The sequence below is a fragment of the Kogia breviceps genome, chromosome 15, assembly GCF_026419965.1.
Source record: "Kogia breviceps isolate mKogBre1 chromosome 15, mKogBre1 haplotype 1, whole genome shotgun sequence".
Classification (NCBI taxonomy): Eukaryota; Metazoa; Chordata; class Mammalia; order Artiodactyla; family Physeteridae; genus Kogia; species Kogia breviceps.
Window position 1 is genome coordinate 69131961 of NC_081324.1, and position 16073 is coordinate 69148033.

The following is a 16073-nucleotide window of genomic DNA, read 5'->3' on the forward strand; positions in this document are numbered from 1 at the left end:
TCTCTGAAAACTCTGTGTGTACGAGTTTATGTTGCAGAAAATACTTTTTCCACTAGAACCTGTTATTGGTGTTTACTTCTGATCTCTTCCATGATTTCAAAGTAAAAAAAGCAGGGAGGGTGGTGGAGGTGGTCAGGTGTGAAGTAGTTCCTAGGGGGGAGAAATTGTCTGGTAAGAGTTAGAAAATGGTTTTTTTTTGAGCAGCTAACGGCAGATATTTTTAAAGAAATTAGCATAAACAGCTCCAAATCAAGTTTTTAAAGTCTATTCCTTATAAAAGCCCTTTTCAGCAGTGTAAAGCCCTCAAGGAGAGGTTCTCTAGACTGAGTGGGAGTAAACATCCCTTAGGGTACTTGAGTCTTATCAAGTGATGAAGTGTAAATCACATCACATTTTTGCAGTAAAGTTTCGTGGTGCCTGGTTGTCCACAGAGCAGCATCTGAGTCCCTGCTCTGCTCAGCCACCGTGAACTTAGGCAAGGAACTTCACTTCCTCACCCCCAGTGGCAATGCTAGTAACTTTGTTCCAAGTTTGTGAGGGTTAACTAGGAGAAAGTGTGTGCCTGGAACATAAGTATGTTTTCCTAAAATGGTAGCAAGAATGATGCTGCTTATCAGATTTTTTTTTTTTTTTTGCGGAGCACAGGCTCCGGACGCGCAGGCTCAGCGGCCATGGCTCATGGGCCCAGCCGCTCCGCGGCATGTGGGATCTTCCCGGACCGGGGCACGAACCCGTGTTCCCTGCATTGGCAGGCGGATTCCCAACCACTGCGCCACCAGGGAAGCCCTGCTTATCAGATTTTGCTCTTGCTGTTAAAAAAAAAAAAAAGTTAAAATTTTTTCTGCAATTATTTCCCATTTAGTGTTTGTTAAATTGGTGCTAATGGAATTAATGGGGTCCTGGGATTTAGATTCAGCTGTGCCTGAAGCCCAAATCATGAACCAAAATGGACATTTTACTGGAGAGGGCTCACCCTGTGAATTTTCAAAAGGACACATTCCCATTTTAGTTTAAGGAATTGGATGTAATATGTTCTGTGATCTACTGTCATTTAAGGAAATAAATGCATTTATGTTAAGCAAAACTTTCCTAAACATATTTATGTTTTAGGCATATGCGGTTTAATTTTAAAATATATATTTATCAATCATCTTTAATAAAACTGACTTGTTGGTATGTTGAAACTTCTTTCATTGGTTTTAAGAGTTTAAAATGTCTTCATTTTTAAATGCTATACTATATAAACGTAATAATAAATATAATGTAACAGTAACAAATATATTGTATATTTGTGTATGAAACACAGCCTTATCCAAACCAGTAGCCTACTGACTCCTGGGAGAGGAGGGCTGGGGAGTACGCTCCAGCCCTGGGCTCTCCTGGAACCCAGCCTCTGGAGCCCAACTGTTTAGTTTCCCTGCCACGTTGTAGGAGATGGAGTCTGTCACATCAGGCTTTTGGTTGTAACTTCTTTTCGTAACTGAAATTCTGAGTTTTTTTCTCTTTATCCATTTGCAACCTTCCAAAGGCTTTGGGGGTCTGCCTTCATAAACATGACAGTGTTGGCAGGCTCTGGCTGTGATTTGGACAAGATGAGAAGGAATGGAGGAGGCGATTAATCTAGCTGTGCTCCAGCCCAGCAGTGCCCTAGGCTGTGGCCACCTTTCAGCACAGAGCTCTGACAGCGTCTGTCCCCCTCCCCTGTCCGCCAAGCTCACCCACCCCAGGTCTCTGTGCAGCGTCTCTATGAGATTGAAAAGATTACAAGAAAAGTGTTCTGTTTGGGTGTGTAGGTTTGACTGCATTTCTCAGTTCTCAGGGCAGTTGTTTAAAAATTCAGCTTTAAGGATTCATTGGTGGAAAGCCAGTAAGGATTAATGAGAGTGTTGAATTAGAGAATATTTTTTAATGCAGTTTTGTTCCTCTGAGGTACATTCAGTAACAGAAACTAGGCCAACAAGTTATTGACAATTAGTGGTCCTTTGGGAATCTGCTTTAATGAATAGATAAGAATGATTTGTAATTAGCATAATAATTATATGCAAATGAATGCTTCTGAATTGCTCTAAAACACTTCTGAACTGTTTAAACAGCCCTCCTGAGATCTTGTTACTCTATTAATTTGTGTAGCAAATCTTTTTTTCATAGATCATGCAAAGATAAACTTCAGTCTAGCCCCTGTCCGAATTATTATGAATTCCAAGGTGGTAGGACCTGAATTAATGAGATTTACTTATACTACATTAATGGTACTCTATGGGAACCTGAAAGGGTGAGGAGTCACTGGGGAGATGTGATTAAAAATAGGAAAGAAAACTGCTTATTTGAAAATAACTGTTGGAATGAGTTTCTTAAACAAGTTAGTAAATGTTTTCTCTTTACACCTCTGTTACTTGCAAATTTAATGCAAACTTTTTTTTTTCTTTTTTTTTTTTAATGGGCTTCCCTTTTAGAGTCTGGCTTGAGTTTTCTCAGCTCCAGTTAGCTATGCCCTGGGTCAATGGTGATAGGATCTGGGAACTCCTTTTTTCTAAGTGCCACAGTATTGGAAAATACAAGGCAGTGCTAATAAATGATGTTGGTTGTTTATCTACATATTTAATTCAGCTCTTTCCCCCATCCTGGTCTTTACTTTTAGGATGTGATTAGAAGAAATGAGCTTTGCCAAGTTGAGCAGCAATACCTGTGCATTTTAAACTTAATGATTATCTTTGAGCTATTTGAATAGACACCTAATTAATCATCTAGTGCTAAAGGAAGGCATTTTACAGCAGGCTGCAGGATCCTAATATCTCTCTCAAGTTTTTGTTTACCCTGTAGAATTGTTTCTCTTTGGGGAGAGCTGGTGTCAAGGAGTTGCTAATGCATGTGGATTGGGCACTCTTTTCCTTTCCTTAGTTTTCTGTAACCTCACCTGTGGTAACCCAGGCTATGGTTCTTTAAGCAGTTTCTGGTATCTGGAGCTCAATCTTGATTTTTCCACAAGCTGTTAAGAAGCTCTTACCAGCCTACCCCCATCACCTGCTCACTCCCCCATTTATAATCATGAGTTCAGTCTGGCTCGAGGACATTGGGTTGGCTCAGCACAGATTTTTTACTTGCATTTTGGGGGACAGCCACTATGCTAAAAGATTCATAAAACTAATATTCTTTGTCTTCAAAATGAATCTGGTTTCTGTTGAGAGTTTCTATTGAGAACTGTAGTGAGTAACAGATGTACACCCAAGAGGTAGCGCAACTTTTGTATTCCAGTGACAGAAAACAGTTATTTATAAGAATTTAATTAATGTATTCTGTGGCTCTAGCATGGAGGCTCAGTAATCCATTTATTTACCATATTTTATTTTATCTGTTCTCCAAAGGGTGTCTTGACTTGCCTTTTTTACTTAAATAAGAGTTTTCAATTAAATAGAGCTGTATTAACATTTATCTGAATCTACCTTATGTTGATACCATTGTGTTTTTCTGTTGTTCAGGTGCTAGCATTGGTGGAGCAAGCAGTGTCTGGGGACATTACACCTAACTTGATAACGATGGTTTTACTAAACCCTTCCTTATCCTGGCCAGGCCTCTGGGCATTATACAGACAATTAAAATTTGATCATAAAAATTTTTAAACACAGTGCACCTTAGCAATAAGATTTTTCTACTTTTAAACATGATTTTAAAACTCATTTTAAAAATACATTTCCTTGGCCTAGTGAATTTGCTTTCTTTTTTTTTCCCAAGGATTACAGAAAGTGCATAGCAAATTCAGCCTTCAGAATACCCAGGAGCTGAAGACTCAAGTAGGCTACAGCTGTCTTCACCCACAGTATTCTAAAAGAACTAATGAGATGAGAAGTCTGCAGCTGGTGGCAAGCACAATAAACCATGAGCCAAGGGCTTCTCTTCATCAGAGCCTCCCCTTTCCCCATGGGATCCCAAAGGAGACAGAATACTAACAAAGCCAGCAGGCTGTCTCATTCCACACTATTGCTCATTTGCAGCTATAATTGGTAGCGGAGGTTGCATTCTGTATGCTGAAACTGTCATACATGAAGGAATATATTTGTTCGTTGTGATACGGATATAAATTGGCCGGTTTTCATATACAGAAAGACCAAACTAGCTACCCAACAATAAAATTGTAGCAAAAATGATACTGTTCAAAAAATTAAATGTTTGTTATAGAGATACAAAGTGAGGTTGTTAAAACCACACCTGCTTCCTGCTTTTTAATATCTTGCTACTTAATTCAACTGATTAAACATTTACATATTCAAACTAACATTAAAAAGCACCAAAAAATTCCTAGGTTTTGACAAGATGCATTATCCTCATCTGTCAAGGTTAAGGTGCTATTGTTAATAATTGGGTTTTGTTGCATTTTCAGTATATCCTTAATGTTTGCTGCTTTGTATTCAAGAGAAAAAAGCAGAGAGGAAAGACTTAGCTTTGGAGATATATGTATATATGTGTATGTGTGATATTTTATATGCACACACTCATGCCTCATAGGAAAATCCACTTTGGTATCTCTGGTGCTGCTGCTGCTTGGTGTTTTTGACATGTGTTTTGCTTATCTGGCTTTTGTGGACATCCTTCTGCTGTCCTCCTGTGTGCTGGACTAGAATGAGCCCAGGACAGACGGTAAGAAGGCTTGTGTTCAAGTCTGCAGGTAGGTGAGCCATGCCACCTTCTTGTTGGACTGTGGTTTCCTTATTTGTGAATTGAAGTGACTTGGGTGGTCTTCAAGGTGTAGTTCACCTCTATAATTTTGTGAATCCATAATTCAGAAAAGTTATCCAGTGAACAGCACTAATAATGAAGGCTCAGAAATAAACTTTCAGGATCAGTATATTAGGTGCAGAGTGGAGAACTTTTAAAGTGTTATTCCATGTTCTTCAGTTAATTAATCTATGTCAGATAGGTATTGAAAATCCCTTAAGGTGTCACCCTGGTATGGAGCTCGGTGGGGTTAGGAAGGAGAAAGGAGTGTTGTCCAAAAGTCCATCTAATCCAACCACTTACATTTTCACATCCTCACTGGTGCTATAATCATGCTTAGACCCACCTCCTGGGGTGAGTCACCCCTCTACATGAAAATAATTTAATGCTGATACAATTTTTAGACCAAGCTTGCTTTTCTTAAATGAGTTCTGCCTTGGTTTATGTACTACCCTTATTGTATACTTGTCAGCCCTACTGATACTTGTGTATACTTTGTTTTGTGGATTTTGTTTTTTCTTTCTCTTGGAGCTGGCGAGTTTAGCATCCTCAGAGATAGTTCTACAGTCTCTATTTTGTCAGATTTGTCTTCCAGTTGTGGCATGTTTTATTGGCTTAGTGTTTTCCTTCTTTTTTTTTTTTTTTTTTTTTTTTTGCCTTACGCGGGCCTCTCACTGCTGTAGCCTCTCCCATTGCCGAGCACAGGCTCCGGATGCGCAGGCTCAGCGGCCATGGCTCACGGGCCCAGCCGCTCCGCGGCATGTGGGATCTTCCCGGACCGGGGCACGAACCCGTGTCCCCTGCATCGGCAGGCAGACTCTCAACCACTGCGCCACCAGGGAAGCCCATGTTTTCCTTCTTAATGGTACATAAAATAATGAAGCATCCTGTAACTGGCAGCCTCTTAGATTCAGGAAATGTGGTGTTTACTATTCAACTCATGCCAGGCTCCATAATACCTTCAATTTTGTAAAAAACAAAAAGTTGAGCATCATGCCCACAGTAAGGTCACACCCCAGTTAGTAAAAAAGAAAAAAGGAAGTATTTTTCCTTCAAATGGGATAAACTGTTAAATGTTAAACACTGGTCAGACCTCTGGGCATTATACAGATAATTAAAATTTTATCATAAAAAATTTTAACACAGTGTTCTTTAGCAGTAAGATTTTTCTACTTTTAAACATGATGTTAAAACTCATTTTAAAAATACATTTCCTTGTCTGGTGTCGGTTGGTTTCAATTCTTTCTATAATTCTCCTTCCCATTCTCTGTAGGCAGTCAACATGTAGTCCCTGGAGTTTCGATTACCTATTCTTTGTCTCTCTTGCTTTGCTCCCAGCTAGACTGATTTTCTAGGAGCCAGAACCAGGTGTTGGCTCTCCTTGTGTCCTTAGATCCCTTAGACTACCTCTTAGCTTAGCATCGTGTGCACTGCATGGTGCATATGTAATGCACCTTTTCTGTGATGGCTGTTCAATAAATAGACCTTGAATCGAGGGAGATGATGTCAAAAGTGATTATTTGTTATAATGTTAAATATTTTCAGTTTTGGAAGAAACCGAGCTTATCTCTGGGTTTCCAAGCCTCTGACCTAGAAGAAAATGTGTTATGGGGTTACAAGTATTTGTTAGTAGGACAGCTGATTTCACTGTGAATCCAGGTCTTGAGACCACCTGTACAATTGATTCTTTTCTCTGTCAGCAGTGAAGTTGTTAATTTTTAGGGTGCGGTTCTAAATTGGAATTTAAGCATTCATGTTAGCTGACAGTAATTGAACTTTCTGCTGATGTGCCCAGACACCCCAACTAACTCCAGTTGTCTGACTCCTTGCAGTTGGCTCATCCCAGTTTGTCATTCCTGACTGACCTCGTGCCTGTAGCTGCACCACGTTGTGTATTTTAGCAGTAAGGCCCAGCATGGCCAGCCACGTTGTTTGCCTGTGTAATCGTCTTAACCCTCTGGGGAGCCTTTTTGTAGCTTCTTAGAAGATAGTGGTTAGGGCGGTTAGGAGTTCAAGGTCACACATTTGCCCAGTTATCTTTCTTTGAAGTTTTGTTGTCTACCTGAACCTCACTTTTCTCCTTCCTCACATAATTTATTTATAACTTTCCCTTTAGGAATTATTAACATGTCATATGCATTTACTGAATAACTGTTGAGTCTTGATTGGCTGCTTCTCAGCATGTTTTCTTTGATTTTGAAAGTTTGTATTATGCTTTGGCATGTGTTCAGTGCTTGCACTGCCCCTATCTCTAAAACAATGATTTTTTTTCATATTGACTTGTCTGGGCATTTTTCTCAAAGTATGTGGTCCCTACATAAATGCTGTGAAGGACCCCTGGTTGAAAAATTCTGCTCAAGAAGAAAGGGGCTCTCCTTTTGTAGTATTTTCAACTGACCTCTGTTCTCTGTTACTGTTACAACTCATTTCTTTTTTTATTATTTATTTATTTATTTTTTGTGGTACGCGGGCCTCTCACTGTTGTGGCCTCTCCCATTGCGGAGCCTAGGCTCTGGATGCGCAGGCTCAGTGGCCATGGCTCACAGGCCCAGCTGCTCTGCGGCATGTGGGATCTTCCTGGACCGGGGCACGAACCTGTGTCCCCTGCATCGGCAGGCGGACTCTCAACCACTGCACCACCAGGGAAGCCCTCATTTCTTTTTTTAAATCTGGATGTTAGCTCTTCAAGAGTAGTTTTTTATTTCTGTCTGTAGATTGTGTGTAATGACAAAAGAACTTTTGTAAAGCAGATAGGATTAAAAAGGTTTACTCCTTTCATGTTTTCCATTCTATCAGAAAGAGGATATTAAGGGAAACAGAATTTACACAGCAAAACCTCCTATAAAGCCTAGCTTTTAGGGCTGTTCCCTATGGCATGATATAACTGAGTCCCACATGGAGTTGTAAAGCCCTCGCTCACCTCACTTGGCAGTGCAGGGCTGACATGAGTGTAGTCCCTAAGGTTTGCCTGTGTACCCATGGCTCTCCACGAAGAAGGCTTTGGAGTGGCTGGCCTCCTAACTGAGGCATCCACCACAGACCCAGCCGTGGCAGAGCTCAAGGGGACGCCACAGCGTCCGTGGTTCTGATCGGTGTTCCCAGTCGTGGTGGTTGCTCTCCAGCAGGCGTTAGAGCCCAGTGTCTTCGTCTGTGGGTGTTGTGAAAACTGGTATGGGTCGGCTTTAGTTCTTGAGTGTGATTATATGTATATCAAAATGCTGAAACTGTTGAAAAGTTTCGGAAGATTTCTTAGAGATAGCTATCCAGCAACCAGTCATGGTGGACTGTTAGTCAGGACTTTTATAACTTTTTATTATGTAGTTGTTTTGCTACAAGGTAAAAGCTTAAAGCAAAGAGAACCAAAATGAGAACTTAATATCGTATAGAAACATTTTCCTGCGTTTATGCAAAGCACAGGAAGCCCCGTCAGTTTCTGTCATGTGTTTAGTAGCTGCAAAGGGCTGTTCTGGCAAGGTTAAAGAATTTTCTCTGGTTTTCTTCTCTGCTTCTGACTTTGTTTTGCTTTGCAGGACTACAAAGCTGATGAAGACCCAGCGTTATTCCAGTCAGTCAAAACCAAGAGAGGCCCTTTGGGACCCAACTGGAAGGTACTGGATGCTGACCTTTCTGACAGGCAGAGTCTTGGCAACAGAACACTTGACAGGTCCTGAGTCTGGAAGAGCTGGTGACGTTTAAGTGAAAAACAGAAATGGCACAAAAATAGTTTTATTTGCGATAAGGACTCACAGCCAGTTGCAGTTGGCCAGCAAGTCTGTGCTGCATTAACAAACAGAACAGAGCCAGGCTGTCACTTTCAGCATAATGCTATTCTGATAACTCTTAAAAGAGACAAGTGATTTAGTCTTTGGGGATTGTAACGTTCTCTTTTGAGACTTGAAGCAGTACAGAAATCCATGTTAAATGAAGGTTGATAGTTTAAATTTCGTCTTAGTAAAAACTGAACAAGTTCCCCTTCCCTGGTCTCATGTTCCTGGCCTTTTAATAGTTATATTTCGGAAAGCAGGGCACCAGAGAACAATTTTGATGGCAAGTAGTTGTTTTCTAATAAAAAGCACATCCTTACTTTATTCATGGAAGTAAGAAAAGCAATGTTAAGGTAATAATTTAAATTGCTATAGAAATATAATGGATTTTAAAGACATCCGCTAAACCAAATGACAGCCCCTTAGAGAAGGCTTAATGTGTTGATGGCAAGTTATTACAGCTAATTTGACAGGAGAAGAGGAGCATAAAAACCTAAACATGCCCAGAGCAGATTTTCCGCCAACAGGGTTTTACTTGGTAACCAATCTGTTGACGCTGAAGCCAGTCACAGGTCATCGATAAATGATGTCTAGGTGCTAGTTGTTGCTTGCAGATAGGGGATTACTGTAACAGCCCCACAAGAAGAACCCAGTGAGTGGTTCTCCATGGGTGTTGGACTGTTTTGGACAGTCTTGCACATCAATTAAAATGAAGAATGAGTCTGACTTTCTTCTATAAGAAATGATTCATAATTATTTTCACATTTGTTCTCTGGATAGAGTTTGGTTCAAGATTCTCTCACTTTAATGGCCATGACTAGAGACTTGTAATACCCAGAAAGTGATATATGTCACTTAAAAAAAAAATTAAAGAACAAGTTCAGTATGCATGTTCTAAATTTACTCTCATGGATTAAAAAAAAAAATTCCCCACCCCTTTCAAGATTTTTCACTGTGAACTTTAGAACTCACCCAGAGTCAGAGGAGAAGCCTTTCTCTGAGATTTAACACTGGCCTTAAAAGAGAGTGCTGTGCTAGAGCAGACAAGTGTCTGCTTCTAAGGTTGCCATATCTTCTCAAAGGCCTTCTGGCCCCAGTAAGTACCAGCTCTTTAGCTGATGATACTTTTCAGGGAATAGAGGGCCACGAAGTTGAGACTTGGAGGTGGATTAAATATTGAATTTTCTTCAAATTTTCAATTTTTCAGGTATAAACTTGAAAAGGTGATGCTATATTATGTGGTGGGCTATTGTGTCTGGGTGCACATCTTTCCTGTAGGACCTCCTAACCAATTTTATAACAGGCAGCAAGGGTAGTTTGACACTATGACTTTTACCTGATTTCCAACCTTTAGGAACTTGGAATATGATTTTTACTGCTTTTTTATTTATGATTTTTACCTTTTTAACTAACATTGCTTTGTCTTTTTTTTTTCCTTTTTTTTTTTTTTTTTTTTTTTTTTTTTTTTTTTTTTTTTTTTGCGGTACGCGGGCCTCTCACTGTTGCGGCCTCTCCCGTTGCGGAGCACAGGCTCCGGACGCGCAGGCTCAGCAGCCACGGCTCACGGGCCCAGCCGCTCTGCAGCACGTGGGATCTTCCCGGACTGGGGCACGAACCTGTGTCCCCTGCATCGGCAGGTGGACTCTCAACCACTGTGCCACCAGGGAAGCCCTGCTTTGTCTTTTATTATCCATTAATGGTTACTTAAAATTCTAGAATAGGTTTCGTTTTCAGAAATTGTGAAATTTTGCATTTTTCAGGTTGCAGTATAGCAAATTATTGCCCCATTTTGTGTGTGTGTGTGTGTGTGTGTGTGTGTGTGTGTGTGTGGTGAGGGGGTTAAACAATAGCTTATTTCTCAGGGAGAGTGCTGGCTGGTAGTGATATCATTCTACCTATTTGCCTGTCGGTTGTTGACTTGAGCCAAAAGATGGTAGGTGCAGCTACTCTCATAAGTTGGGTTACTGTTTAACTGAATTTCAGTGAGTTACTGTGATCTCAGAAATAACTCAGGTAGTCGAGAGTAAGTCAGAGGAGAAGTCTTTCTCTGAGACTTAACACTGGCCTTAAAAGCATCGCTTACTGCTGAGATAGAAACTAAAGAGTAAGAAGGATTGACTAGCTGATGATACAACATACAGAAAAACAGGAACCTCTGGACTGACTTGCTCTTATCAGCATCTCCTGCAGCTGTTCAGCAGGCCCTATTTGCCTGGCACCAAAGGGAGCACCAGGGAAGGATAATAGTTGAAGGTTTCTATACTTCTGAAATATGAGAATAGGGAAGAAATACATGGTACTTAAGGCAAAAAGGAAGAAGAAACCCTGTTCTGGACCCACTCACCCAGGATCGTATAGAAGAATGCCCCAGTCTGAGTGCTGCCTGGTGGTTCCTCTGCCGCTCCAGAGGCCCTCCGTGCCCCTCAGCGGAGACTCACCTTACCAGCACACATTCCGAAGGGTAGTCACAGCTAAGTGCACACCCCGTGATTGCTTTGAAACTTTCCTTTACTTATCCCACAGTGATACTTTCCTTCTGAATCACTGCAGTATTTACTGCTTGTCTGCACCAGACTGGATGAGGGAAAAGAAGCTTTGTTTTGGTGCCAGGCATTATACAAGGTTGTATTTAATCTTCACAACCTTCCTGTGGGGTAAATACAGCTGCTTCACTTTATAGATTAGAAACTTGGACAGAGAAACATGGATAATAGTTACAGGAAAAACGTCTGCCATTTCTGTAGCACCTGATTCAGTGCTAGTCACAGAGATGTGTAAGGCATGGAGACATAGCAGATTCTGGCTCTTAATCCAGAGACCCCGGCTCACCAATCTGCACCATTTTGCCCTCCTGCATCATGGCAGTTGTGTGGCTCTCTTATTCATGGTATTTTCCAGAATTTGATACTTCTCTTAATACCTGTCATATGTTTCCAGTGGTCAGGGAATCTGTTAGGTGACAGTGGCACTAAGGGAGATCCATTAAAAACCCATCATGAATCTATCACAAGTTGTGACTTAAATAACTTAACCCTAACTCTGAACCTCGGCTTCCACACCTCTAAAATGGGAATGATATTAGTAACTGCCTCAGAAGGTTTGTGTGAGGACGAAATAATGAATGTTATAATCCCAGCAGAGAGGAAGTACACAATAAATGGTAGCTTTTATCATTGTTGTCATGCTTTTGTCTTTGGAAATAAAGATAAAAATAAAAAATAAAAATCCTCTGTCATCTCCTGGGGTTAATGAGGTCAGTGAATATGCTACCCTATTTACGACACAGTTATTCCTTTTCTTTGTCTAGTGTCCAGAGTTCCCTTGGTTCTGGTGTCTGGGGATTGTTGAACATGTCCTGGTTCCCCTGTCCTTACCCCTCGTGGTTATGAGTGCTTAATGAGTGCTTGACTCGAGTCAGCCATAAAGCAGAGGCCACACAGTTTAGAGAGCCTTTGCTAGCAGAGGATCACGGGATTGCCAGGGAATAGATTTTCATATTGCCTGTATGTGTTAGGAGTACAGACTTCTTTTTAGTTTATGGTATGATACATACTTTTTTTATTTTTTTAAAACTACAAACCCAGAGGTGCAGACCTTAGTTGTATATGTATTCATTTTCCCTCTAAAAAAAGAATTTTTAAAATCTGAGCACATGAATTATATTTTGTTATTTAGGGTTCAACACTTAAGTGACTCTGCATAGTAATAGGAGAGTGATTTATGACCTATAAAGATTTTTGCTTCAAGGCAAAATTGTGCATTTCTCATGGATGTGAATGTCTTCTGTGTAGCACCACACATGCGTGTGTGTGTGTGTTTGTGCACGTGTCCATGTTTTGGTTCATTTTATGTTTCGGGGGTTGTGATGTTGGTATGACTACCAATACCAATGGTTTACCCATTTGCATGTGGATTCCTGTAGCTCTCCAGTTTGCCTTCTCTGATGAGGTGAGGAGTTGTCATTTTAACCAACTGAAACAACACTTTTGAAGATTATGGCAAGGTCTCATTTTTTTCTTCATTTAATCCAGATGCCTCATGAAGACTTCAGCCTCTATGTCTACATATATATGATAGTTAATAATTAGGCCTGTAAAGGTCTTTGTAAGAGGCTTTGCCGAAAGCATCTGCAGAGCCCCTACAGTGCTTGACATGTTTCAGAAGACTCAATGGTGTCTGAACATTGGGGTATTAGGGGATCAGGTCGAGTAAAGAAGTTGATGCAGAAATTGTGGTGGCTTTTTTTTTTTTGCGGTACGCGGGCCTCTCCCTGTTGTGGCCTCTCCCGTTGCGGAGCACAGGCTCCGGACACGCAGGCTGAGCGGCCATGGCTCACGGGCCCAGCCGCTCCGCGGCATGTGGGATCTTCCCGGACCAGGGCACGAACCCGTGTCCCCTGCATCGGCAGGCAGACTCCCAACCACTGTGCCACCAGGGAAGCCCTGTGGTGGCTTTTATATTAACTTTTTATATATCTTTATATAAATATTCTTTCTAATCATAAAGACACGTGCAGTTTGTCTTCTATGTCAGTTAATTTGATTCTATGCAAAAGCTCCAGCAGTTGGAGCTTGGCCTTGCAGAGCAGTTTGTTGTACAGTTCACCTGCGCGGTCACGCTTTAGATTCCTTTTGGACTTACCGCGGAGGCCGTTCTGGATTCTCCAAGCCGGTGGAGGGCAGCCATTTCTGGGTTATGGGGATGCTGATTTGTTTTCTGCTGTGCTGCCAAGACTCCTTTCTCTTCTCCCCCCACACCTGTGAAAAGAAGGCAGTTTTGGTTGTCTGTGGCCTAAAGTAAAGATACCACAAGGTTCTGTTGGCTGGGGATGGGAAGAATGGAAGTAGGGGATGAGGGAGAATTTGAAACCCCTCTGTGGAAATCTCTTTGAGGTAGAGACTGGCAGGAAAGCAGCCCAGATCATCCATCCTCGTCCTTTAGAGGCTAATGAGCACTGTCTCTTACTGAGCCACCCAGGAGGAAGGCTGAGGGTGCTCTCCTGTGTCTTCATCTAGACCTGGCTCTGAGTCCAGGAGGGATGTGAAGGCGTTTTAAATGTGCTCCCTCCCTGTAGTCTCACATTTGAAACCCCATAGTGGGTGGTATAAAGGGGCTTAATAGTTTCTAGTTGACCACACTGTGGCTTATGTATACTATAGCAGACCTCAGAACATGGCTCATTTTTTTTGAGTACTTGGTTTGGCAACTAGGTTTTTAATTCAGTATAAAAAATAGGCATTTTGCTCTTAGTATGTGTCAATTATGCAACTCCTAAGAGGACACCAAAAAAGCCGTTCTGTGTCTTCCAGAAGCTAAGTGCCCCAGGAGCGGTACATGATTTGTTCTAGCTTTATCTCAGGTACCGAATGCCTCTGTTCTCGGGCAGAGCCAAAGGACTAGGCGTGGACGGATGGGATGTCTCACTCAGGTTCAAGGAGTGATTTGACAGGATGGGCCTCTTGCGGAGTGTCTTCCTGACACTGTCAGGGCCATAAAGTTTTCTTCATGAGTTTCACTTGAAGCGTGAATTTGTGATTTCAGTTGTACTTGGTGTCACTCCTGGAGTAATTGGACACAAGCATGAAGCACATGCTTAGTAAAGTTCTGATTAGTAAAATGGGTGTGAGCTACTAAGTTTGGAGGCATGGAAAATGTGACTGATCATTCTCTCACAGGCTGTAAGCTTCACTGTCCATTTTTGTGAAATTAGCTTAACCTACGATTAGTTTAATCTTTTGAACTTTATTCCACATTTACTTCTTCCGTTTAACAGTTAGCATTTGCCCAACCAGTTAGGAATCTCCTGCTCTGAACCCTTCTGAGTCCTTTGCTGATGACCTGCTCATGGAATTTGGTGTGTCCTGCGTCAGGGTGGCGGTTCACATGTTCATACTCCTTTCCTTCCGCCACCTCCTTGTCCCCATGTCACTCTCCTAACTCTCAGCCGTAGGCTCTGTGTCCAGCTCACTTGATATGTGCAGTGCTGAGCGTGGGGTTTGCTCATAGTAGATACTTACAGATACTTAGTAAGTATTTGCTGAATTCAAGTTAACTGTCTTAGACCAAATAAAAATCAGTGTTGGACTTGGCCATGTACTTACAGAGAATATAATGTCCAGTGTTGGTCTGTCCAAATGGCTACCAAAAGCTAAACCAAATTGAGGGAATGGCTGTGAATTGTAGCATCAGGCTTTGCTTGAATTTTTGGTATGCATACTCCGCATACATTCTGTAATCTTGTGTTGATATTTACTGATGGCTGTGCTGGCAACAGACCCAGCAGTGCATTTATTTTTAACTTTATTAGTGAAGTCTGGGTTGGAAACTTAACATTACGAAACCAGGAGCTGAAATTGAGCGTTCAGATTGCCTAAAATTGAAAAATTGAAATATGAAGGGAGCATCAGCCTTATAAAAACTGCTGTGTCCTTGCAAAATATTAACACTGGTTCGATGTAGCTTATACCTATTCTGTCTTTATCCCAACACATTTTAAATAGGAAAAAGTGTACATGCAGTTGACATGTAGGATGAAGCTGTGAGAGGACTACATTTTTAGGAAATGAGTTTGCAGAATGCCTTTGGGTGGTTTTTTCCCCCCCTCTTTTGCATTTGTATGTATTTGTTTGTCACATATATGAGGAACTAGTTCTTGTGGAGAGCATGGGCTGATTGCTCACCATTCCAATTAAACACCCTGCGTTTTGTTTAGTTACGTTGTGTGGCTTCAGTATACATTACTCTCCCTTAGGCCTCATCCACATACCTCAGAGTAACCTAATATGTGTCCTTAAATTAAAAACATGATTTGAGCTTAGGGGTTTCATTTATAGTTAGAAAAGTGAAATGTAAGGAATTCAGTGAATACACAAACTATTTAAATACAATTTGGGAAACATTTCACAGTGAGCTAGTATTACAGCTGAAATTTAAATCGTGTAGAGATGGGTGATTCTTCTGTTAGCCCATGACTTTATTTTTTATACAACTTCTGATTCTTATCTTTTGGTGACCAACCATTCTTTACCTTTTATTTTCAATTGTTTTTTAACATTTTCATGCTATAATCTGTATAAAACTTGTATTTTCATCAGCAGAATAATTTTATTTACTGCTACATTAGGTTAAGAAGTGTTAGGTTTGGGCTGGATTGGAATTAGGTGTGAATGATCTGAATTCAGATTTTGCCTTTATTTGCTTTGGGGTTATTTTTTCAAATGATGGAGGAGGAAAGAATCAGAAAACATTTGTATTGTTTAAGGCCAAAGAGGAAACTTTGCTTTGCGCCAGCAGCGAGCCCCCTGAAGGCTGGGCAGACAAGCTGAAACTCCTTTGGGTTCTCTGGATTCTAAAACACTGCTCTGAATGTGGGGTCGCAAATATCTGTCCCATTGAGATTTTTCACATTTTTTTAAAGGTTACACATGTTTTTCACAAGAATACTTCTGATAACTCTGAAGCTGATAATACTTTACATGTTATACCTTGGTTTTGCTTTAGAAGTTTAAGATGAGGAAAAATTAAATGTGGGCTGAACTAAAGTTACGTATTAAAGATCTTAATTCAGCTTTTAGCTTGATTTTATTTAGCTTTGATTTA

At 40.9% G+C, this 16073-nt stretch overlaps 1 protein-coding gene across 2 annotated transcripts in view; it reads left to right on the top strand.

Moving 5' to 3' along the window:
* Positions 1 to 16073, top strand: part of PITPNB (phosphatidylinositol transfer protein beta) — a 62951-nt gene that overhangs the window by 32897 nt on the left and 13981 nt on the right. For both annotated transcript variants that reach the window (XM_059040253.2, XM_067015759.1), the window contains exon 8: positions 8241 to 8318. In XM_059040253.2, the coding sequence (XP_058896236.1) occupies positions 8241 to 8318 (78 nt within the window). The remainder of the gene's footprint in view (positions 1 to 8240; positions 8319 to 16073) is intronic.